This window comes from Porites lutea, chromosome 4 (assembly GCF_958299795.1).
Source record: "Porites lutea chromosome 4, jaPorLute2.1, whole genome shotgun sequence".
Lineage (NCBI taxonomy): Eukaryota > Metazoa > Cnidaria > Anthozoa > Scleractinia > Poritidae > Porites > Porites lutea.
In genome coordinates this window covers 1466036-1490940 of record NC_133204.1, presented here as the reverse complement: position 1 = coordinate 1490940, position 24905 = coordinate 1466036, and the positions used below count along the sequence as shown (strand labels likewise).

The window sequence follows — 24905 nt, the reverse complement described above, 5'->3', positions numbered from 1 at the left end:
TTTGGTATGTTGCAGTATTCCGAAACGATTTTGCCTTCAGTGGAAGCCTTTGATAATCTCAACAAGATGAGGTATATTTTATGGGTGGTGGCCCTGCCGGAGGCCTGTGAGGTCACAAACAATGGTCGCCATCTTGGCCGCCATCTTGGATTTTACCAAGAATTGGAAACAGGTTAAAACCGCGAGAAATGGTAACTTTTGTGCTTGACAGTAAAATAACACATACATAAACACTTTTCATCATTTTATCCACAAGCTTTACTTTTATTGTTGAAAGAAGTTAAAAAAACGTACATTTTCACTGAAAAATGGCTTGACCACCTGCTACTTATGACGTCATATCTCGTAGCCATAGTAACTGACCGTCACTAAACTTATCTCGAAATACGAGCGAGGGACAAACAAACAGCTAATGAAAACGTCAGAGGCTGCTGTTTTATCGTGTAGGAAAAAAAACTCAGAAAAACCTCAGAGGACACCCCGCCCCCTCCTCGTACGTCCGGGGGTTAATAGCGTTTAGAACAACCTGCAACCTGCCAATTAACCCTCCGGGTTATATAAGAAATGAGGAGGCGATTAAATATACATGAAACAGAATTTCCTCGCTAAACGTTTTTCACTCCCTACTTTATCGAACGTTGTTTTGGTAACTTTTTGTTGTTTCCTTCCATTTGTAACATATATATATACTTTAAAAATCCTTCAGTGATTTGACTAACCCAACCGAATCTATGTTGGAGTTTATTTTTTATCTCGCGTAATTTTTATTTTTCCTTTGTCTCAACTTTATTATTATACATTACCACACCCAAAAACAAAAGAAACTATCAAAAATTACCTACCTAGCTGAGAAACATGCTTTCAGATCAGCTAACAATAGATCGAGGTGCAGCATAACGTAATTTCGAAACTGAAATTCAAGAATGTCGCATTTGCTTCGCAAACTAATCCTCTCAGACGTCAGCCAGAGGTAAGCTTTGACAAGCCTTTAACAAAACGGACGTTTTGTTTAAGCATTAAAGAAGCGTTTATAGGCATTATATTAATATTACAGTGCTAGACTCTACATGCAAATATTAAGACCAAGCGAAATTTAAATTTATTAGAAACTGACAAAAACACTAAAGACAGTTAAGGGTGTGTTCCTTTCAGCGAATCCAAAAACGGATTTTTGATCCTAGATTTGCCAGATTTCGCGGTCGAAAGGAACGTGAAATCCGAAATTGGATTTGTAACCTTGGTAACCTTTCGCCAACGCGTGCAATATGCATGACAGCCTCTCAAAAAATGAGGTGTTTTCTACTCTTTGACAAGTTATGGGATTATACCGTGCAGAATTTAGTGGTCGGCAGTTCTAATAGCGACGATGGAACATATAAAACAGACAAAGAAAGAAGCGCATTAAAATTGAAAATTATCTAAAGAATGTCGGCCAGTTTGATCCAGTTTCATAGCTCGGATTTTTTATGTAACAAGATCGAGTGCCTGTCGCGTCTACAAGCGAGTTTGTAGTTAGATAGCAGTCCATTTGTTACTTTTACTTATTTCTGATTTCAAGCAATCTTTAGAGACAAATGGTTAGTATATGGATATTTTAATGTACCAGGAAAAATCTTCTAATGTTTTCAGCAACGAGGAAACTCTACGGCCTCTATGGGAATACTTCAACTGGAAATACCAGGATCATCTGACTAATTTCGGATCCACTGTGAATGGAACAGCGTAGATCACTAATCCGTTAATCTGGATTTGGATTCTTCGGATTTCAAATCCAATGAATCTTTTTTCAAAAATGATTCACCAGATCAAAAATCCGGATTTGGATTTGCCGAAAGGAACGCGAAATCCGTTCTTGGATCTAAAATCCGTTTTTGGATTCACCGAAAGGAACACACCCTAAATTCGCTTATTCCTTTTTGCATGGGTGTAGAATTAATTTCCCTGTTAGGAGACGTGACTATATTGTTTTAGTTTTGTTTTATTTCTTTCATAAACCACCTGACGCTGAAGTCGATCAATTTAACCACCGAAGATAGTTTATCTTTCAAATAGGATTTTTGTCCTCTCCGTACGTGATACAATGTATATTTAAACTGCACAATTTTTTTTTCATTTGGATAGATGTGAAAAGCGTAGGTACATCTCGTTTAGCATTGATATCCACGGAAAACAAGCTAAAAAAAGACGAATTAAAGTTGTGGGCTTAGAGGGTCACCCGTTGTATTACATGTTGCCGGAGGTTAAGATCACTAGATACCAGCTTAGAAGAAAGTCAGCCTTGAAACTTAAAGTAAACAAGAGCTGGCGTTTTATGAATTCTTTTGTAAACAGCCTAACTTTACACTTTGATATAATACCGCTTAGATCCTTAACTTCCTTATTATTATTTTAATTCCATGTACTGTAGCTTGCTTATTACATTCATACTTTTAAAACAGGATATGTTTGTGTGTTAATATCTTATAAAATAAAGACTATATTATCATTATTATTACGAGACGTCTTAACATTGTGACGAAAGAGGTACTTTGAATGACGGTACTGTTCTACCTCCTGCAAAATTTATTTTTAAGAGTTTTAGCGTTTCCTTTTGTTTTGTCCATTTGATTTATCAAATATAGCTTTGGTTTGTGCATTTGAATGTCTATGAAAGGATATGATAGCCAGCGTCAAAGGCGTAATCTATAAACCTTGATAAGTAAAGTCTCCGCTGCAGCGCCGGCCTATATCCTTATTTAGAACCCCCAACTGACTCAAAGAATTACTGGAAACACATTTCGAATTTCCTTCAACTTGATTAACAAACAGACGATGACATTTTCAAGAGGCCGTTCATGTCGCATATTCAAATGCGGGTACACAAGCGGGGACTCAGAACAAGGATTTTGTCCCTGTGTCGCAGACGGACGCTAACTTGTTAAGTCTCTGGCGCAGTCTAAGATATGATGGATTGTGGTATAACATAGTAATGGTGCTACATAAAGGCTCTCCACCTTAAGAAAGCGTGTGAGTCCTTCTTCGCTCATTCCTCTTAACAATCCTGACTCTGAATTTTTTGTATCTATTAGTAAACATGTATTAGGACTACTTTTCATCCATAACCTGTGTCATAAACTACCTCAGCTGTACTGAAAATTGATAGTAGTATCTTAATCTCCTATTAAGGCGATTGGTCATAACAACTGTTTTCTAACCAAATATCTGATGAGTCTCGTGGCCACAAGTTTGAAAAGGCCTGAAAATCGGAGATAAGAGTCAACTATTTTCAAGTAGCACAGGGTCATTTTATTTTATTTTCTGCTAATTTTAGAGAAGGAGCTATTCAAATGAGAAAAAAATCATTTTATTTTAGGGAAAGCTGGTACGTGAAGACGGCACAAGTACATCGTTCTGCAGAGTGGTGCCAGTCCTGGCTGTGTACTATAGTTTTGTCTGCTTTCCTAAGAAGCGGTAATTTATTTTATTTTTCTTTAATTAAACACCATTTTAAACTTTACTGTTTTCGATCAAAGATCTATCTTTTCCGAAAGAAAGGCGTCGCAAGATCTTTAAATCCGCGTCGGAAATCTTGACTGAAAATAACATATATACAGCAGTTGATGGCACTGTTTGCATGACCAAACAAAACCCGGTGGTCTGCATACCCACTGGAATTCCACAAGGACCGAAAATGTCGCTGAAGTCTTGCAAAAACAAGTTGAGGTGCATCAAAAACCAACACAGTGCAAAGGCAAGAACCACTGTCATCAACATCTTCAACACGTTTTTCTTGGATTTATTCAAGAGTCGAACGTTTGCTGGAGTTGCGTTGCCTGGAATGTGCCTCGCCCAAACTTTGGCGATTATGATTGAGTACAAAACAGCAATCACTAAAAGTGGTAATGCATACAATAACACAAAGGAAACGATGGTGTAAATCGCTGGAGCTCTTTTAGGGTCAAACGCGGGGGCCCATTCTTCAATGCAAAAAGGAACACCTTTATAAAGTCGGACCTTTCCAGCATAAATTATTGGTGATGTATATGCAAACGAAGCTATCCAAACAAGAGCTACCGTCCATCTTGTTTTCGTTGCAATTACGGCGTTCCACATTGGAAAAACAACAGCAAAGTACCTCTCAAAAGCCAAGGCTGTAAGAGTGATAATTGAGCAGGCCATCGATGATCCTTGTGAGAGGAGAAGCAGTTTGCAGGAAATTTGTCCAAAAAGACCATCATTCACCCATGAGTGTATGCCACGGAACATACTGATAGTGGTGGGTATCATATTGCAGATGGCCATGAAAAGATCTCCAACCTATGAAAAAAAGTGTCAAGATAACTAGTGGTAAACGTACTACACACTTTTTGTGTTATTATTATTTTGATTCGATTTGTACCAACTTTCACTAACACTGATGGATTCTAAACGCAGAACAAATCAAAGCTAAAGATGTTTTGAAGGTGGAGTCGTGTAGTGTTACTGATTGAAGGAGTGAAATAACTTGACGTTTTCAGAGGGAATGTCCTTGGAGAGTGTTTAGAGCTCTCTGCATTTTTGATAAGATAGTCGACATTCCATTGCTTATGAAGGATCCAAATGAATGAATGTAAATGGTCAGAGACTTTTTGTGACTTGGATTTTGCTGAAGACAGTTGCACTCATCGTTGACGAGGCGGACGAAAGAGTACGAACCAGAATAAAATAAAAAGGGTAAATCGGCCTTACCGAAATCGACAAAATTCATGTCCTTATTGCCCTATGGAACATCACAATAGCCCATATCAGAGATCAAAAAACTCTCAAAAGACAAGGCTAATGTGCAAAAACCTTTCTAGTGAAAATGAGTTTTATTTGTATGAGAATAAAAGTCACTTTCATATCAATGGCTTTGTAGTTAACCTCGCTTTGAAACAGAGGCTTGGGGTAACTTGGAAAGCTCAGCTTACCGCCATATTGACTATAAGGTAGTTTGTTGCTGTGTGCATGCGCCTTTGCTTGTATACTATCCACATGACTGATGCATTTCCAAATAAGGCTAAAAGGAGAATGAACAAGTACACAACGTTCTTTATCCATTGAAGCACTGGTGATGACGGGAGATAAAGACACTCTGATGGAAAATCCTGGGTACCATTGTTTATCGTACTGCTGTTGTTCATATTCAGACCTTAAGTCTAGCTAATACCTGCAAAAATGACAATTGAAACAAAAACAATCTTCTTTCAACCTTCCCCTTGCACATAATATAAGGTTTCTAGATGGCCAACCCAGAGGCTTGAACTTCGGATGAACATTCAAAAGTCCTACTCCGCCGTTAACAATTTGTATCCCAGTGTTTCTAAGACGTTTTGTCTATTGTGGCGCCATAGAGACTACAAAATTAAAGAAACTGATGAATATGTTAATCGTTATCTTGGAGCTAACTTTAAATTCATGTTTGCGAAATCACGACAAATGGGTCATTTAGGTAATAGAGTGCGGTGACGATTTTATCACATTTAATTCTAGAATCCTTAATGACAATTTTGAGCACAAATTACCTTAAGCGGAACTTGCGTTATTATTAGTTCTCTTTTTTTATTATTTGGAGAGAGCGTTTGCAGCTTTTAACCAAATGCGTGTGGCAGCAGAATACTGAAATCATATAGGTCCCAGGAATGAGAGCAGCCAACATGTACCAGTCTGGCATTTTCATTACTTTTCACCCAGAATTACTGCATTACCGTGATTACCTGTAGTTCCCGTTTTCATTGGCAATTACAGTGATAGAGGTTGAATCACGAAGCCACTGGCATGTTAACATCATATGAGTAAACAAAACATTTGTAGATATTCGTCAATGTGGCCTTAGTGGCGATTGTAAAGATTCCTCGAAAAAGTAAAGATCAATGTTCAAGAACAAAAACTCCCCTCAGGGGTGATTGTTCCTCTTTAGGCTCGCTGTTCTCTCGTTTTTCTTGACAGAGAATCTCTTCATGACAGGAAAGCTATGATAATTATTTACGACAAGACGCCTAGCAGGCGTACATAAGGCTACAGTGTTCCAACATATTCTACCCTTAGTGAATGACTCTTATCCCGAAAAATGGACAGATATATAAAGATGCATTTGTAGATCACTTCAGATATAAGGGTCCGTTTTATTGACCGTGTAGTGTTTCACGGTCAGTGAAACATCCGGATTTAACCAAAATAAATGCACACAACAACAGATTCAACTCGACACTTGACCATGTGCTTTTTAATTACCCATAACTCATTTCGACCGTACACAATTACATCATCGATACTACAATCTCTCCTTTTTTCCGAATACATCGTCCAGTCCGGTTTCTTAAACAAAATAACAATACAAGCTATAACAGTCTCTCAATGGCTACTAACTCAAGGAAAAATGATCCAATGTCCAAGACTTAAATCAATACAAAATGACATTTTCATAAAGGTGAAATGTCCTTCGCAAGAACTGTCCATTGTGTAAACAAAGTCTTAACCAAGTTCATAATCTTTTAGTCTCACCGGTTGACGATTGTGCCTAGGCCGCAACGCATAATGCTGAGTTGAAACTCTTGGTTCCTCTTCCTGATTAGTTTCTGGGTCTTTTGACAAAGTCCCTTTAGGATTGCTGGTTTCTGTTTCCTGTGATTTGTCCTCCACATACTTCTGTAGATGGGTAACATTTCTTTTGTAGTGAATGCCAGCAGGAGACTTAATTTCCACATGACCTCCATGTTTGTTGACCACTTCATAGGGCGTGGCTTCAAATGACGGTGACAGCTTGTCTGACTTCGGTTTCTGGAAAAGAACTTTGTCTCCCTCTCTCAGGTTAGACTCACAAGCACCTCTCAGATTATCAGCATAGTCTTTGCCTTTTTGCTTTCTTTCACGATCTCTGTCCAAGACTTCACTGTCATTACTAGCTGAGCGCAACTCTTCCACACCTGGGAGCTTTGAACGAATCTCTCTTCCAAATAACAGTTTAGCAGGACTCTCTCCAGTAATTGTGTGTGGCGTGTTTCTGTAACCAAGCAAGAATTTCTGCAATTCCTTTCGCCAGTCACGTCCCTCGCTGTGCGCAACCCGCATCGCTTTCAGCAGACTTCTATTTTGTCTTTCAACCTCGCCGTTGGCTTGTGGCCACATTGGAGTTGACGTTCTGTGTTCAATGTTGTTGTCTTTGAGGTAGACTTCAAACTCTTGTGACACAAACTGTGGACCATTGTCTGTTTTTATTGACAGCGGTAGTCCATGAGTAGCAAACATTGCTTCCAGACAGCTAATCATTTTGCCAGATGTCACTGATTTGGTTACAGCTACTTCAAAGAATCGACTAAAATAATCAACAACCACGAGTAGATATTCACCCGTCGGAAGGGGTCCTAGCAGATCTACCGCAAGGTCTTGCCATGGCTGTGTAGGCAACTCTGTTCTCTTCATTGGTTCTGGGGGCAAAGGTTTCCCGACAAGCTGGCAACCATGACATGTTCTGCACCTTTGTTCTGCTTGACGGTCTATGCCGGGCCACCATACTTTGGTACGGAGTCTTTGCTTGGTCTTAACGATCCCTTGATGGCCCTCGTGTGCCAGATCCAGTACTTGCTTGCGAAGTTTCATCGGAATGACTAATCTAGTTCCTCTCAACACTAACTTTCCTAGCACAGTTAATTCGTTTCTCACAGCTTTAAAAGCTGGCTCGCCGACAGCCCAATCATTGGTCTGAACACACTTCCTTAACATTGCAATTTCTTCATCTTCAGCAGATGCTTCTTCAATTTCCTGGATAGGTATGGCTCTGGGGGCTGCATTCTCTGCAACGTACCGAATGTATTCTTCCGCCACATTTTTGCTTTCGTTTGAAATTTCTTGGGTTAGGCGAGATAAAGCATCAGCTATGTTCTGTGGGCCTGGACGATACATCACTGTAAACTCATATGGCTGAAGTCGTAAGACCCATCTTTGGATTCTCGCAGAGGGCTGAGATTTACTTGAATAGATCACTTCAAGTGGTTTGTGATCAGTTTCCAATTCGAAATATTTTCCATATAGATAAACATGGAACCTTTCGCAAGCCCAGACTGCAGCCAGAGCTTCTCTTTCTGTTTGAGAATACCTTCTTTCAACTGCTGTTAGACTTCGGCTTGCGTAGTAGACTGGTCTCCAATTGCCATTTTGTTCTTGAGCAAGAACAGCACCCAGTCCAACTGGACTTGCGTCAGCAATGACTCTTGTTTTGGTATCTTTGTCATAGTAAGCTAATGTTTCTGCACTTGCTAGTGTTTCCTTCAGAGCTTTGAACGCTTCTTGTTGCTTCTCATCCCATTCGAAGGTTACACCTTTTCGTGTCAGCTGTCGAGGTGGTTCTGAAACTGTGGCCAGATTTGGAATGAATTTTGCACTGAAATTCACAAGTCCCATAAAACTTCTCACTTCGGCTACAGACTCAGGCTCTCTGGCGTTGACTACTGCTTCAACTTTGGATTCTGTCGGTCCAATACCACGTGTAGACAATAGGTATCCCATAAATTCTAACTGGGGCATCTTGAATTTGCACTTCGCACTATTCAAGGTCAAACCTCTTTGTTGCAATCTTTCTAGCAGCTTCTCGAGCCTCTCATCATGTTGCTGGTCATCTTTACCATGAAGAATGATATGATCAGATATATTACGCACTCCTTCACATCCATGCAGAGCTTGCTGGATAGCATGCTGATAGATCTCAGGAGCTGAGGTTACACCAAACATTAATCTCTTGTAACGATAAAGTCCAGCATGTGTTGTGAATGTTGTGATGTCACGTGATTCTTCACTCAGTTCCAGTTGATGATAGCTCCATTTAAGATCTAACTTAGAGAACACACTGCTTTGGGTCATGTCCTGGAGGACCTCATCAACAGTGGGAATTGGGTGTCTTTCTCTCACAATAGCTTCATTCGCTCTGCGCATATCAACTCACAATCGAATCTCACCAGAAGGTTTGGGAACTACTACTATTGGGCTGACCCACGGCGTTGGTCCTTTCACTTTCTCAATAATGTCCAGCTGCTCTAACTCATGCAACTTGCTCTCTACTTTCTCTCTCAGACTGAATGGCACTCGCCTGGGATGCTGAACAACTGGATTGACTTCTTTATTCACATGGATCTTAACTTGATAATCAGTTAACTTGCCCACTCCTTCAAAACATGCTTTGTATTTATCAACAAGGTCTGGTGTACTTACAACATTAACTTGTGGTCCCTGGAATTAGTGCATCTAATTCCATGGCTGTCTTCCTGCCCATTATTGGCCTGCCTTCATTGCAGATGACAATAAATTCAGCTGTGACATTTTTTCCAGCTAGGTTTACTGATGCTTCGAACTTTCCCAGTGTGTCCAGTGGTTCTGAAGTTCCATAAGGATACAATTTCTGATTTGTCTTTTCTGACTTGCACTTTACTCCTTTTTGCTTCAATTCTTCCCACGTCTTCTGATCAATGATATTACATGATGATCCTGAGTCGATGAGAACTCCATTAAGAATGACACCTCCAACTTGTAAATCGACTATCTCTGATCCACTCCTGTCCCATGTTTTACCGAGTCCCACAATAAAAGCATATTCATCATCTTCACCATCCTCCACGCAGTTGACTTTTCCTCGTCCACCTTGTTTCCGAGTGTCCTTTTTCTTCTTCTCTTGTTTACTCTTTGTCCTGCAGACTGAAGCAAAATGTCCTGCCATGTGACACTTTGTACAGGTTTTAGATCTTGCCGGACAATACTTGTCACGTGCGAAATGTCCACTTTGTCCACATCGGTAACATTTCAGACTCTTCTGATCACTTTTCCCATTTCCTCCAGGTTTGTTGTCTTCCTTGATGGCATTAACAGACGCTCCCACATCACCTTCGATCTGTTTGGCTTGGGTTTGAGATAACTCCAACGATCGAGCAATCTTCTGCGTGTCTGCCAATGTTAGCTCTTGTCCCTTTCCCAGAAGTTTTCGCCGAAGGTCTGTGGCCTTGCACTTATCAATGATTTGATCACGTATATGCTCATTCTTCGTAGCACCAAATTCACAATTCGCAGCTTGATTACTGAGCCTTACAACAAATTGATCGACCGTTTCATGCTCTTCTTGCTTCATTTGGCGAAAAATGTGTCGCTCGTATGGTACATTCACTTGTGGTGTAAAGTATGCATCGAGTGTTCGAAGTGCAGCCATGTATGCATCGTCATCTTCCCCTGCAGGTGCACCCGGATCCGTTAGGTTTCAAAGATTTCTTGGACTTCCATCCCTGCGCAACGTAAAAGCAACGCCTTTTTTCGAGCGGCTGCTGTGATTCCACGACCATCGACGTAAAATTGAAATGATTTTCGCCATCGCCGCCATCTTGGCCCCACACTCGTGCTATCTCCTCGACAATCAAATGGCTTAATTCCGCGAAGTTCGTCATTTGTCGCCATAACTTTCCTTCAAACAGACGTATCTTCGTATCACTTTATCCTCGTCGCCAATTGTAGTGTTTCACGGTCAGTGAAACATCCGGATTTAACCAAAATAAATGCACACAACAACAGATTCAACTCGACACTTGACCATGTGCTTTTTAATTACCCATAACTCATTTCGACCGTACACAATTACATCATCGATACTACAGACCGTATTCTGAAATACATACATGGTGTAAACTTTAAAAATCACTTGCTTTTATCGCATGGTAAAATCCCTCAGAAGTCAGGCCTTGGATAAATATTAGGGACTGGAAACCCATTTCCGAATGGGTCTCATCGATCTCATCGCGAGACTCCTTAGTTTCCAGCTTTTTTAAAAAAGTCTATTGTTTTTCCTGCAAACGTGATGCTATCACCAAAAGATGCTTGTCTCATATTGACCTCGATGTCACTATCTTGGATCAGAAAAGCGCCAACCACGAGCAGACTAAAATCAATCAAAACTACATGCAATGGACAAAATGCCGGTTTATAGTCTAATGGCCGCTCCGACTTTTGCTGAGAAAAAGACTAGTTTTAGTCAAAATATTCGCCATTTTTTTTTTAATTGTCCGTCTCGATTTTTCTTGACACCTGCTTGGCATACTAAGTTTTCTTGGTTTTCTCCTCCAGATTGTTGTAGAGAAAGGCAGCCAGCCTCAACGTTTCGATATTGATAAGAGATGAAATCTGTAGAATGCTCTGACGCCGCGCGAGTAAAATTCCATGTCATGGATAGCATAAACAATCGTCTTTGTTGTACTGTTGTGGTTGGCACAGTTCATTGCGAATTATCAAAGAGAACCCAATGTTTAGCAGATTGAATTTGGGGAATTTTTTATGACGTCTTACAGTTTAGATTGTTTGTATCTATTTGTACATTTAACTGTTTTTGGTTTTTTTTACCTTAAACTAATCTAAAAGGTCGTTTTTGTTTTCTCTTTTTAACGGCAAAGAAACTAAAGAGCGAAGCAGTGTTTAGTGCACCGGTGATTCATAGGATACCTGTTTGCAAATCCGTTACAAGGATGACAGAGATCGAAACTCTGTCTTAGAATTTGGATGCACACCTTTTGGAAAATGATTTTCTAGATCTTAGCAATAGAACACCAAACCCAGCTAAAACTTTTCTTAAAATTTGCACGTTAAGCCTGGTGCTTTGACTAGAATTGGCAAGCTAAAGCTAGACCGTTGGGTTCTTAACTGAAGTAATCGTCTTTATCACTTGCGGAAAGCTGAAGAAACTGTTTAACATTGTTTTGTAAACCACTTGTTGTCGCCGTTCATATATAAAACCTCAAGTGAGCTGAATAACCTGCGAATATACATACCCAGCTGTGAAACGACCTCTTCGATCAACAGTGATAGATCGAGGCGTAATACAAGGAACTTTAAAAACTGGAATTTAAACAAGTCACAGCTGCTTCGCAAAATAATCGTCTCAGACCATTTAGCTTTGACAAGCCTTCAAAAAACGGACGTTTCTTAATTGCGTTCTAGCATTAAAGATCTGCTTGTAGGCATAAAATTCACATGTAATTATTAAGATCACTCAAAATAGACATTTATTGGAAAGCGATAAAACACCAAAACACAATTATATACGCTTCATATTAACCTAACGGATATTTTGCGCGTAGGAGACGTGACTAGAATGTTTTAGTTTTATTTTATTTTTTTAAAAACCATCTGACACTGTTATGGATTAATGTAGCCTCAATTCTGCAAGACATTCGCCCTAAGCTAAGGCTCATCATTTAAAATAAGAATTGTTTTCTTTTCTGTTGCAATTAGCACTGAAGGCAATCTATCAGTCTAAAATTTACACAATTCACTTTTGTCGGCAGTATTAATTTTTTTTCCGGAGATTGGCAGACCTGCTTGCACTTTTGGTGTGCTTCCAGTCTCGAACGAAAGAAGTGGCCACCTTTCTTTAGACAATTCAACTTTAGTGCCCTGCAGGGGATGGGGGCAGGGAAGCGTTAGCGAACGCATCGTTTTGTGTGTGTGTGTGTGTGTGTGCTGTCTCATTCAGACGCCGTTCGTCACAATATGCTTTCTACTGGGAAACGTACTTACAGTGTAATCACAGGCGGCCCAAACTCACGTTACGAGGAAAGGGTGTAATGTAATTTACATACCATAGGTGACGCGCCGGTGTCGCGCTACAGGCGACCGTTGAAAATATAAGAGACTTTGTATGAGAAATATATTACTGAGATCTGCGAACGCTAAATAACGCTAAATCTTACTTTTTCTTAAATGAAATGAATAAAAATGAGTGACCTGCAGTGTATTCCACTGCATTTTGGTGTTTGATTGTCGTTTTCTGTTTTTTTTGGCTTTATTGCGTACCCACTGTTACTCCTTTCATAGAACGTTCTAGGCTGGCTATTTTTCGACCTACATATGCCTTTTCAACTGTCACCGAAAGAACAAAATAATTTATGCAAATGATACCGGAACACGATTAACGACGGTGATTCACAGACATCTCCTCTCCCGATTTTTTCTGAGGGAGGGGAGACGTCTGTACACAGGCTAACTTACGGGCTATTTTTAAATCAAGTCTTAACATTAAGACTACTTTTTCACAACTGCAAATTGGGCTATGGTTTTCTCATTTCTCACAATAACAAACCGGTTCTTACGATTTATTAATTACTTGTAAGTACCTAATTAACTTTGTCAGCTAAAATTCATAGTAGTATTATGTACTGCAGCAATTTGTAATAATCATCGCACTTTGTAATACCTGTTGCAACTTGTAATAAACCGTGTCGCACTTTGTAATGAAAAAGCTGTCGCAATTTGTAATAACTGTCCATCGCACTTTGTAATAAAGTAAGCTTTTCTTTGGTCAAACATGCATGTCTTCCGTTATAAATTTTTCTGCCTTAATTGATCACATGACCAACGAGAATTGCTTTTATGAAAGACATGAAATTTCCTCTGACATATCACCAAGAAAAAGATATGAGTCATTTCATATATTTGACTTCAAAAATATTTAAATAGCAAAAGCAACATTTAACAACAGAAAATTCATTAATAACCTGACATTCGTCGTCCCAATCGATGTTTGCTTGCGACGTGACACATGAAGTCTTGGGGGTGGGGGATAATCCCATATACATATATGGGCTAGGTAGATAAGTACCGCGGAGGTAAATAGGGTATCATTTTTTACCTCCTTGGCTTTGTGTCGTTGGTTTGATCCTTAGATAGCCAAGGGTAACTCAAGTAGCCATGGAACACGCTAAGAAGAATTGCAAGGTCTTACGAGCTGTACGCAGGGAAGGAGTATTTTTTTACTATCCCCGCGGCATTTGCTTTTAAGATGGAATGATACTCCTTTTGCTCCTATATGGGACCAAATCAAGAGAGAATAATGGACCAAATGGTCAGCTGGCTCAGTGTATAACCCCAAGTGAGTTTTATAAAAAACAGGTACATACAAAGGTATTGGTCACCGACTAATTGGATTTTGCGTTTATGTTTCTGTTGTGGTTCGACGGTTTGCCTCTGGTGACGCTTTTTTGTTTATTTGCAGTAAATTACAATTTGAATTTTTACAGGCCTCGTCTGATTAAGTTGGCCAAAATATAGAAGTCACTATTACTTCTTTTAAGATTGCTCGTTAGACCAGGACGGTGTTGTATCGACCTGTGATAAGATCTAAAAAGGAAAGCTTTCCCGGTGTCCCGGATCCAAGGATGGATGTTACGATATGTGGAAATTAAATGCCTTTTAATAATGGCTCGTTTGTGTCTAGTGTGTCTAGATTCTGTACTCTGACAACGCTCTGTCCAACGGGACATCCCCGTATTGGCCATATAAGGGAGTACGCCCCCCAGGTAACCATTGCATGCAAACCACCTAGTAAAATAGCGAGGTTTAAGAATAATTAAAAAAACTTAACTAAAAAACTTAATTAAAAAACATTTAAAGTTGAATAGTTTGAATGAGTGGAGATATAAAATTATAAAAGTAATTTTGTAAGTTACGTGCTTACAGACGTCATCATCTTTGTTAACGAAGTACCATTCATATCAAGGCATTATATTAATGTTGACGAAGTAAGTTGAATCACTCTCAAAAAACTATTACAAAGTGCGCCGCACTTTGTTACAAATTGCGACAGCTTAGTTTATTACAAAGTGACAGTTATTACAACTTGCGGCAGCTTTTTCATTAAAGGGCGACATGGTTTATTACAAATTGCCACAGGTATTACAAAGTGCGACCATTATTACAAATTGCGACAGTACAATTTATATCTTACTATCTTATTTTATGCTCATATTAGAAAGAAGGATATTCAAAATGCTTATATTGAAGAAGGCTGGTACCTAACTCAGGTAGCACCAGCCTTTCTGCAGAGTGGTGTGTCCTGGCTTTGTACTACAGTTTTGTCCTTATTCTTAAGTAGTGACTTATTTAATTTTTCGTTAATCAAGCACCATTTTAAACTTTGGTGTTGTCGGTAAGTTTGAAAGATTGTGGCTTGAGAGAGCTTTTCTGACTATCTCGTGTCGTATCCATTGTGGCTCCTCGTGTGTTTTCCAGAAGCAAAGTCGATCTTTTCCGAAAGAAAGGCGTCGCAAGATCTTTAAATCCGCGTCGGAAATCTTGACTGAAAATAACATATATACAGCAGTTGATGGCACTGTTTGCATGACCAAACAAAAACCCGGTGGTCTGCATACCCACTGGAATTCCACAAGGACCGAAAATGTCGCTGAAGTCTTGCAAAAACAAGTTGAGGTGCATCAAAAACCAACACAGTGCAAAGGCAAGAACCACTGTCATCAACATCTTCAACACGTTTTTCTTGGATTTATTCAAGAGTCGAACGTTTGCTGGAGTTGCGTTGCCTGGAATGTGCCTCGCCCAAACTTTGGCGATTATGATTGAGTACAAAACAGCAATCACTAAAAGTGGTAATGCATACAATAACACAAAGGAAACGATGGTGTAAATCGCTGGAGCTCTTTTAGGGTCAAATGCAGGGGCCCATTCTTCAATGCAAAAGGGAACACCTTTATAAAGTCGGACCTTTCCAGCATAAATTATTGGTGATGTGTATGCAAACGAAGCTATCCAAACAAGAGCTACCGTCCATCTTGTTTTCGTTGCAATTACGGCGTTCCACATTGGAAAAACAACAGCAAAGTACCTCTCAAAAGCCAAGGCTGTAAGAGTGATAATTGAGCAGGCCATCGATGATCCCTGTGAGAGGAGAAGCAGTTTGCAGGAAATTTGTCCAAAAAGACCATCATTCACCCATGAGTGGATGCCACGGAACATACTGATAGTGGTGGGTATCATACTGCAGATGGCCATGAAAAGATCTCCAACCTACCAAGAAAAGTAGCAAAATACTTGCTAGGTCGTGTTTTATTTGAACCAACAGTTTTTGGTTGGTTTTGTTTTTTTTAGGTTCTATTGGAAAAAAGCTGTTCATTGGTTGGTTTGGTTGCTCAACTTTTTCAACCAACTCAGAACTTGGTTAAAATGGGTGAAAACAATGGTTATCGTCCACTGATCTTTAAGCAGCTGGCATCGATTTTCAAGTGTTGTGTTTTTTTGCAAAAAAATATGCGCTTAAAACTCTTTCGCCAAACGTTTAAAATCTTTGCAACAAAAGTCTAAGGAAGTCTCGGAAAATTACCCAGTCACAACCGCCTTTCAACCTAAAACGGTTTGGAAACTATTCTGTTGGAGAACTTCAAATCAGCCAAAACGGACAAAACAAGCTTTGGTTGAAACGGTTGGTTAATAGAACACGACCTTTGTGTCAAACAAGCAACCGTTACATCTCGACAATTTTATTTAATTATTTTTTGGACACATTTTGTACCAAATTTTAAAAAATTGAAGGATTCTAAACGCATGACCCCCAGGGGAAGGAGACGACGACGACGACGTAGAAGAGAAAAAAAAAAGAATGGTAAATCGGCCTTACTGAAAACACAAAAATTCATGATTCGCATTGCCTTGTGGAACATCAGAATCAGTAAAAACATCTGGAAAATGTAGGGCAGACTGATCTATCTTGGTACAGCATAGCACAATGGTGCATCAGATGCAGACCTCGCCAAGACCTCTGTGAAAAACTGCAAATGGCATGCAGCAGATGCCGATTCTACCCACGGCTATCATATTGCACAGAGCAATCAACCTTCCATCAAAAAAGTATAGTACATGAGGCACTAGTAATCATAGCATCATTATATGGAGAAGAAGCTTGGAACGTTAACGTGGAAGAATAGAAAAGTCTATAAGCCTTCCTTCTGACTATCATCTGTTGTGACAAAGTCACTAATAAGGAAGTGTTCAGAAAATCTGCTCAGCTCCCATTCTCAGATCTCCCTCGATGGAAACGGCTGCAACAAGTGGTCAGAATGAAACCAACGAGACGTCTTAAACGGGCTACTCTACTGGGAACCACTAAGGATAAGTCATCGGGGAAGGCATCAGATGGGATGGAAGGAGACGGTTACAGAGGTAGCAGTCTCCTTTGAAGAAGGAGTAATGGGGCGGTTCGAGACGGAGAAGCATAACACGGAGTGGGAATTGCTTTCCAGAAACACGACAGCACCTATACGAGTCACGCCTGCTTGATTGTGTGTTCATAGATCCCATTTAAGATTTAAGAAAAACTTGTCAAACATTTGTCAAAATGTGAGTAAGTGGTAGGGTTCACCTGACCTGGCTAATAACCAATCAAAGACATAAGTGAGTATCCGGAGGGTCATCAGTTGAAAGAACCCATAAGTTATCTTTCCTAACAGCTCTTTGGACTTCATTTACATGAGTTTTACGTTTAAAATTATCCTCGACAGTGAAAATTTCTTTGAAAGAATGTTAGGTTTTAGCTAAATAGCTCAGCTTACCGCCATATTGACTATAAGGTAGTTTGTTGCTGTGTGCATGCGCCTTTGCTTGTATACTATCCACATGATTGATGCGTTTCCAAATAAGGCTAAAAGCAGAATGAGCAGGTACACAACGTTCTTTATCCATTGAAGCACTGGTGATGACGGGAGATAAGGACACTCTGATGGAAAATCCTGGGTACCATTGTTTATCGCACCGCTGTTATTCATGTTAAGACCTGACGTCTAGCCAACACCTGCGAAAAAGGCAAACATAGGGTGCGATTTTTGAGGAGAATCCAAAAAAGGATTTGTGATTTCAGATCACACGGATTCTTCACTACCAAAAAACAGAAGATCCGAAAAAGGATCATTTACCAAGACAACGCTATGTCCTCGTGCTCGTCGTGGAAAGAAACAACAACAACAAACTGATCCTCACGGCGAAGACCAAAAGAAAAAGCAACGTAAGCTACGAATGAATATACGAATTAAATGTATATATTTCGCTTTGAGACACAAACGTTTCTCGAATAGAATACACTCCTTAGGATAGTAAAATTATAAGAATTTAAAACTGAAGCCGATGAATCGAAAAATCGAAGTTTATTTATGACAAACAAATTTAAAAGGAAATATTTGCAGAAGTTCTACGTTTCAAGTAAACAGGAAAAAGAATGATGCAGGGAGACGACGTCTTACCTCGAGCAACCGAGCCGCCATTTTTGTCAGCACTTCATGCGAAGATCGACACAACAAACCCTTTTGGCTTTAAACTTTGCGCAGCAACAGAAAACAGCAAAGCTCTATTTTTCTTCTCAGGTAAGGAAACAGTTCAAACTTTTAGCGGTTCCATTTAAGCCATTACGATGTTGTTGCGTAATGATAAACTTGTGAATTGCCATGTTTCAAAATTCTGCAAAGATCTATTTTTAAACTCACGCGTGATTTGATCTGTCAATCAAGTCGTACTTTTTAATGGTTTCCTCTCTGATTTTGTTGAGATCACTTCGTGTGTATATGCTAAAACAATTATTCTTTTCAATCTCGGTGTACAGTGGCTATGGGAATATTTACATCGCCGCTTTCGCGGCTCGGTAAATATTTAGCCACTATTCACCTCGATTTCAAAGAATAATTGTTAAGTGTTAGAGAAACACGTATTTGACGTAACGTCTCTAACACTACCTGGTTGACCAAAATTTCTTTTGTTCCATTATCATTTTATTTACTTATTAGATAAATACTGTTTATTGGCTTTTCATGAGGTGGCTGTGACTCCTTTTCAACGTGGTGGCTTTGAATTCTTTTCAAGTATTTCCAGTAAAAACTTTACACTACTAACTTTATATAGTCACCCCGAAATATTATAAATGTAGTGATCTAAGCAGTTGCATATGAATGAAAGTGATGTTTAAGATAAAATTGAAGGTGCAACAACAGTTTTTTACTGCTGCTATGGTAATTTGTTGTTACGTCAAGGAAATAATTATTGATGACTTATTCGCAAATGATCAGACAATTATCTTATATTATTTCCTAGCAACAGCCGTTTTATGTATTGTTAACATAGATCTTTCCATGAACAGACTAACGTGAAGAAACTGCTATGAGCCACCTTAACAGAGAAATTGTCATTTCATTGAGAAATAAATGAAATATAACTTAATTTGGCTATTTTTTTCTTCCCTCGCGGCAGTTCAACGAAAACGTTCTTTGAAAGCTTCGAGAGTGTACAAAATTGACCGCAGTTCTAGTTAAAGATTTATTATCATCACTTCAGTATAAAAAATATCCCGACAGCTGCCTAAAGGGTGATTAAGCATTTTTTAATTAAAAGCCCGGTGACTTTACTTAGATCATCGATATTTACTGAAAGTTTACTGTGAGCATGTCGCATTGAATAGCTTGTTTTCAAGATGTTGCTGCCTCATCAAGCTGATCCGTCTTAACAGTTTTAAATTGCGGTCAAATCACATCGTTTTATTTTGAGCATTTACGCCAAAAGCAGCTTCAGCTAAAGAGATTTTGTACTTATCAACCAACCCAAACCACACTTTTTATCTCGTCAAGAAGTTCTTTAAAATGTAGGCCTTGATGATTATTCAAGTTTATTGACAACAAAAACCGCGCATTAAATGATGCTGATTTTTTCTTTTTCTTAATATTGACCTCACAAGAATTGTTCAACCTTTTTGCAACAAATATTATCTAAAAATATCAACAAATAAGAAACAGTTTGCTTTTCGTACAGTCATGTTTGCCTTTATCCTTTCATCAATAACGTCCCTAGCTGTGGAGTGTTGTTCAATTCACTGACTAAATAGAAGTAAAAAATTCTGGAACTAATTTGATTAAATCTAACAAAAATTAAAAATATATTTATGAAATATGTGTATGCCATTCTTGCCAAAAAAAGGATGATCTTTGTGCGCAATAATCTTTTTACTGGAAAAGCAACCATATTTAAGGTTTACGTTAGGCTTGCGAATAAATTGACAATATTATCACCTTTTCGACCTGCTGTATCAAAACTATAAAATATCTAATCTTTTCCTTTTCTTCCTAGGAAATGTATATCACATCGATTTTCAATAAATGAGCTATGAATCTATCAACAGTGTGTTTGTTGAAAGAAAAAAATCTTACTTTAGTGATTTAAGAATATGAACCATGAATCTAACGAGAATGTGTTTCATGAAAATATAATGCTCTACACGATTCGGCCAAACACGTATTAATACAAAATACTAAGCATCAATTTTCAGTATGTTTACGCCGTGAAAAATGTAGTTTACCTATCAAAACAAACCAAAATTCTATCTTTCACAATGTTAAATCCCAGTATCAACTACACACTTTTTCTAATAACTTTTTTGAAACTTTCTTTCTCTTACAGAAAAATCTATGATAAAAAAAATACGTATTCAGTTATCGTATATTTACCTTGAATACTGAAGATGTGCAGGGCGGAATTTTGAACAGTCGTCTTCTAAGAGGTCACAGTAATGTGCTCTCGGGTCTTCTGCTTCATTAATTAAAAACCAACCTTTCACCTGAAATTCAGGCTATTCCCGACCTAAGCTGTAAATGGGACGCAAGAAATGAGAAAGTTACACAATCTAACTCTTCATAAAGCAACAGCCTCCATTGTTGACAAGAGAAACAATGAGAATGGCAACTGTATGAGTGGGCTTATAAACATTGTCTTTCCCTTTCGCTGGCTTCCAGGATTTGTTTGACAACGGAAATTTATTAAGCATCTCAAAAATGACCTCTGTCACCATACGTCGTCGTTTTGTAGTTTTTGTACCGCCCTATGTTGCATGCTGAATCTAGAAACAATTAATTGTTTGGATAAGCATCGTGTCTGTTGGTTTCCTCGGAAGTACTTCTGACTTAGCTGACCGCTGATTGATCGAACATTCATCAACTACGTCTCTTATTTGCCAAGATGCACCTGAATAGCTAAAATAACTATTATCTGATGCGGGCCAAAGGGTATTACCCAGCCACAAAAGCTCAATGATGCTAAAGGATTTGTAGCTATTTGGAATAATAATTATATGACAGACTGAGAAATCAGTCAAAGCAAATGAGTACAAATTGGTAAAACCCACAGAGATCGAATTTACCAATAAATAGGTATGTTAATCAGTTTACAGATTGTCATTTAAAACGGCATAAAATTTTACTTAGTTGCTATGATTTGTCAGCTTGGAAATAAGTTTGAACAAAACATCAAAGAGAGCAAAGTTTTCCGGATCTAACCTGGTTTTACGTATATTAGAAAAACAATACTTATATCTACGCCACAACTTGATCAATATGACAGAGAAAAAACAAAACAAAAAATACACTAAACAATTTCAACTTAAATCATAAAGAAAATCAAAACCTGAAACATACCCTGTCTAATAAATTGAATAAGTTAACAACTTTAAACTTTGGCGACTTTCAAGTTACAATTATCGCAAGCCATTTTTGAATATCGGCTTTTCATCAAACCTTTCTTGAATCCTATCGAGACCGAGTCTTTGAGGCTCCCCTGGCTAAACGTTGAATAACTTCAACACGATGCAAGCTATGGTCACAAAACTAGTAAGCGAATTTTCATAAAATTTATCTGAGAACATTTCAAAGTCGTCCTGTACGTCAAAATTGACGTTACCACGGCAACCGATTTTTATAGCCATTTTTTAACGTTTTTTAAAATGAACATTTCTTCTTGAAAAAGGATCTATAAATTTGTATTTTTACTTATTGAATTATTATATTACACTTCATTTAGTATGATTTTATCAAAGTTATTATAACTGCTAATGAAATTCAGGCTTTTAAGTGACCAGTTTAAGAAAAAAAAAAAACATGAATTTATTACGGCCAAATGGCAGACGCTGAGTTTAATTTTCGACAGTGTTCAGTTCTCTCGGAATTTCATACCTTGCAGACTTTTTGGTCCCTAAGCATCCTTTATACACAGCTCAAATTTTCTACTTCGATTACTTCGATTTATACGGATTTTAAGCAAAATGGAATGGATTTAATTAAGTCAAAATGGACGATTCAAGAAGGCGGATGGTTCCAGTTCCTTTTGAGTAATAAATGATATCATCATTACACCCATATTTATGTGTTAGCCAACTTCTTGATTTTATCAGACTCGTTTCCATTTTAGTATTTTTTTCGCTCTATTTCTACTTTGAGGTAAATTTGGATTCTACCAATAAATTAAAAAATATGTTGTCACAAGGACGTCAATTACGTCATTGTGTCAATCAAGTTTCGCCTACTAGTTGGAAATAATGATTAATTTTAGTCTCAGTTTCATGAACTGTTTTGAAGTTATAGTTGGGGGTCGCCGAGACCCCACCGGTCGCAGGAACTAAAAGGTTTCGAAAGATCCAGTAGAAACAGAACGGGTAATTCGAAATTTTGATTTATGAGAAAAGGAAAACAACAGCAGCACTGACCTCAACAACAACAACAACAACAAGACTTTTAGCCGAAATAGCTTCTTATAGAGATAGCCGGTATACTCAGGGGAGTGGGTACTCCTGGGAAATCTTGGTGGAGGGTCTCAATGGGGTTAACCGATAGGCGTAAAACGGCCAAAAATTTAGTCGATAGCCGTAAAAATTGAAAAATTTTTAACCGTTAGCCGTAAATAGGGTAAGAAAGAGTTAACCGTAAAAGAAATTGTTCCCTGGATTTGTTAGTTTTAAGGAAGGTGCTAAACTCACTTATGGTTGCGTTTTTATTTCCCGGCTACTTTGACTGCGTACGCACGTTAGGCCAAGCGCCTAGCTTTTAGGTTTTGACCTAGGCCACCTAGACCTAGGCTCCATTTTTGCCGCCGCTCTCTCGGGGAACTAATTTTTTCCATAGCGAAAATCTGGCTTCTTGCTGGGGATTAATATTTGAGATTTTCTAAAGGTCGTGCCCTCGAAATAACAGCAACACGCAGAGATGTCACTCTTTGTAACACGTCAACGATAAACAACAATTCCATGTAACAATTCCCTGTTTTTCCCTGATGCTACGGCGTCTTCCCACGCAATCTCGGTGAAGGCATTTCGGTGGCGTATCTGAGAAAAAAACTCGCTCGGACCACGTGACCCGAAACGCATCAGCCGCGCGAAATAATGAGGCCTACGGACAAGGCAACGGCAGACAGTCGTTCTGTACAGTCCTTCGCTATCATTAAAAACACTTGACATAGGAATTGTTTTACACTGGCCGTTTTTACACTACAGCTAGAAATGGATTATCCATCTGAGACTAGCCTGTGTACAGTCACCCCCTCCCCCGCAGACACTCCTTCTCCCCTCCTCCTTCCCAGGGGAGGGGGCGGCTGTACAAAGGGTGCCTGAAATGGATAATCCATCTTCAATTAAATTGTCCGTCAAAATTGACGGAGAAAGCCAGGCGGAATGTTCTGATTCAAAATTAAAGCCATTCCTTTTTCAAATTAAGACGTATTACCTATCTGACGCGAATTATCAAACGGATAATCCGTCTCACCCGAATAATCCGCCTCTTAGTGTGAAAACGGTCATTTCTGTTATAAATGAATGTCGCGCACCGGCCTTGAGTTAAGCGTTTGCGTCAGTCTGCTTTTGCTTTTTCACAAAGATTATTTTTAAATTGACTATTGACATTTGTATGGGTAAAATAATATTAGAAGTGGAATACTTCATCAAAAGTGTGATCTATCAAATGTTAAAAATTTTCAAAAGAATGGCTTATTTCATCCCGAGATGATCCTAAGACCTTTATTTTGCTTTAAAGATGCAAAAAAATACCGGTTTATTAATATTTAACTCCTTGAAACAAAAGAAATTAATTTTTAACTTTGTTGTTAACCGTAACTGGAAAAAATTAACCGATAGCCGTAAAAAAGCCAAAATTTTAGCCGATAACCGTAAAAGGTACCACCCCATTGATACCCTCTTGGTGGGGGTATGCCGACGGTTCTCTAAATCCTGACCAAACAATGTCATTTTCACACCCGTTTTCGGACCTCGCCACTAAAATTCATACCCATACTGCACAGGCCGTTACTTAACAAACTAAAAACAACACACCCTAGCTCAAGGTCGTACATTTTACATACTAAAAAAACCAACAGAATACAAGAGATAAGACTTTGTGGTAGGACTTGGCACTCAAACAGAAACTCAATAAAGGTAAGTAAATTCAAGGTTAGCTTCATTGCCAAGTATGCCTTTTTAAAGAACCGACATTCAAGTCAAACAAATTTTTAAGATGTTTGAAAGACGAAATGATTTATTGCCAACAAGCCAGCCCCACGAAGTAGTTGTAAGGCTGTAGACTTTGGTTTGGGTCAATTACAAAAAAAAAATTCCTGAATAATCCTAGTATCAAAAGGGGAATACGAAACTCCAAAATGTTGCATTTCAGAGAGCATCATTTGATTGCTTCACAAAGTAAAAATAATTTGCTCGTTGGCACTTAAACGGAAGATAACAACAACATCACCTTTTATTTAAACACGGTGGGTTTTAAAGCTAATAAAGCTTATGGGGCTGTGTAAAGAATGTTAATAGGATAATAAAAATTAAAAATACTCTAAAAACGATAAAGAAATACACTAGTGTCAATATATAATTTACTGAAAAATATGAATGCGGTCAACAAGAGGGGAAATAATTTGTACAATAAAAGATATGAATAGGATCAATAAAATACGAAATCACTGTCAATTTGGGACAGCCCATTTGCGATGACTCTTCATTAAAGTTCAAGTTTCTGGGGGCGTGAGACTTTGCCCTTTTAGCATAATCTCTGGCGCTGACAGCGGATGGTTCTAAAAGATTCCAGGCAATGGAACCTCTGTATGATATAGAGTTTTTCGAGTTTGCCTTTTGGTCGAGGGGGGACGGTCGAGGGTAAATGGTCGAGGGTCGAGGGTAACTAGTCGAGGGTCGAGAGTAAATGGTCGAGGGTCGAAAGATCCTCCACAATTATTTCTGAATTTGTTTTCAATTTAAAACCTAAAATTCCCAAATAAAGCAACCAAAGGAAAGAAGCGTGACAGGAAGT

General features: G+C 38.6%; 1 protein-coding gene and 1 pseudogene across 1 annotated transcript; both read right to left on the bottom strand.

Moving 5' to 3' along the window:
* Positions 1 to 3322: 3322 nt before the first annotated feature.
* On the bottom strand, positions 3323 to 5161 carry LOC140934997 (substance-K receptor-like; annotated as a pseudogene).
* Positions 5162 to 14691: 9530 nt separating this feature from the next.
* LOC140934996 (substance-K receptor-like) lies at positions 14692 to 20669 on the bottom strand. The gene is made up of 3 exons (XM_073384545.1): positions 20286 to 20669; positions 17358 to 17596; positions 14692 to 15819 (listed from the first exon to the last, which is right to left on the bottom strand). The coding sequence occupies exons 2-3, from the start codon at positions 17568 to 17570 to the stop codon at positions 14926 to 14928; spliced, it is 1107 nt and encodes a 368-aa protein (XP_073240646.1). The 5' UTR covers positions 17571 to 17596; positions 20286 to 20669; the 3' UTR covers positions 14692 to 14925.
* Positions 20670 to 24905: the final 4236 nt, after the last annotated feature.

What these genes read in the sequence shown, in the direction of transcription:
- LOC140934996 (XM_073384545.1), bottom strand. Translation starts at nt 17,570, where the DNA reads ATGAATAACAGCGGTGCGATAAACAATGGTACCCAGGATTTTCCATCA. An exon ending in ACCTTATAGTCAATATGGCG is followed by an intron (nt 15,820 to 17,357) that starts GTAAGCTGAGCT and finishes TTTTCTTGGTAG; the next exon opens with GTTGGAGATCTTTTCATGGC.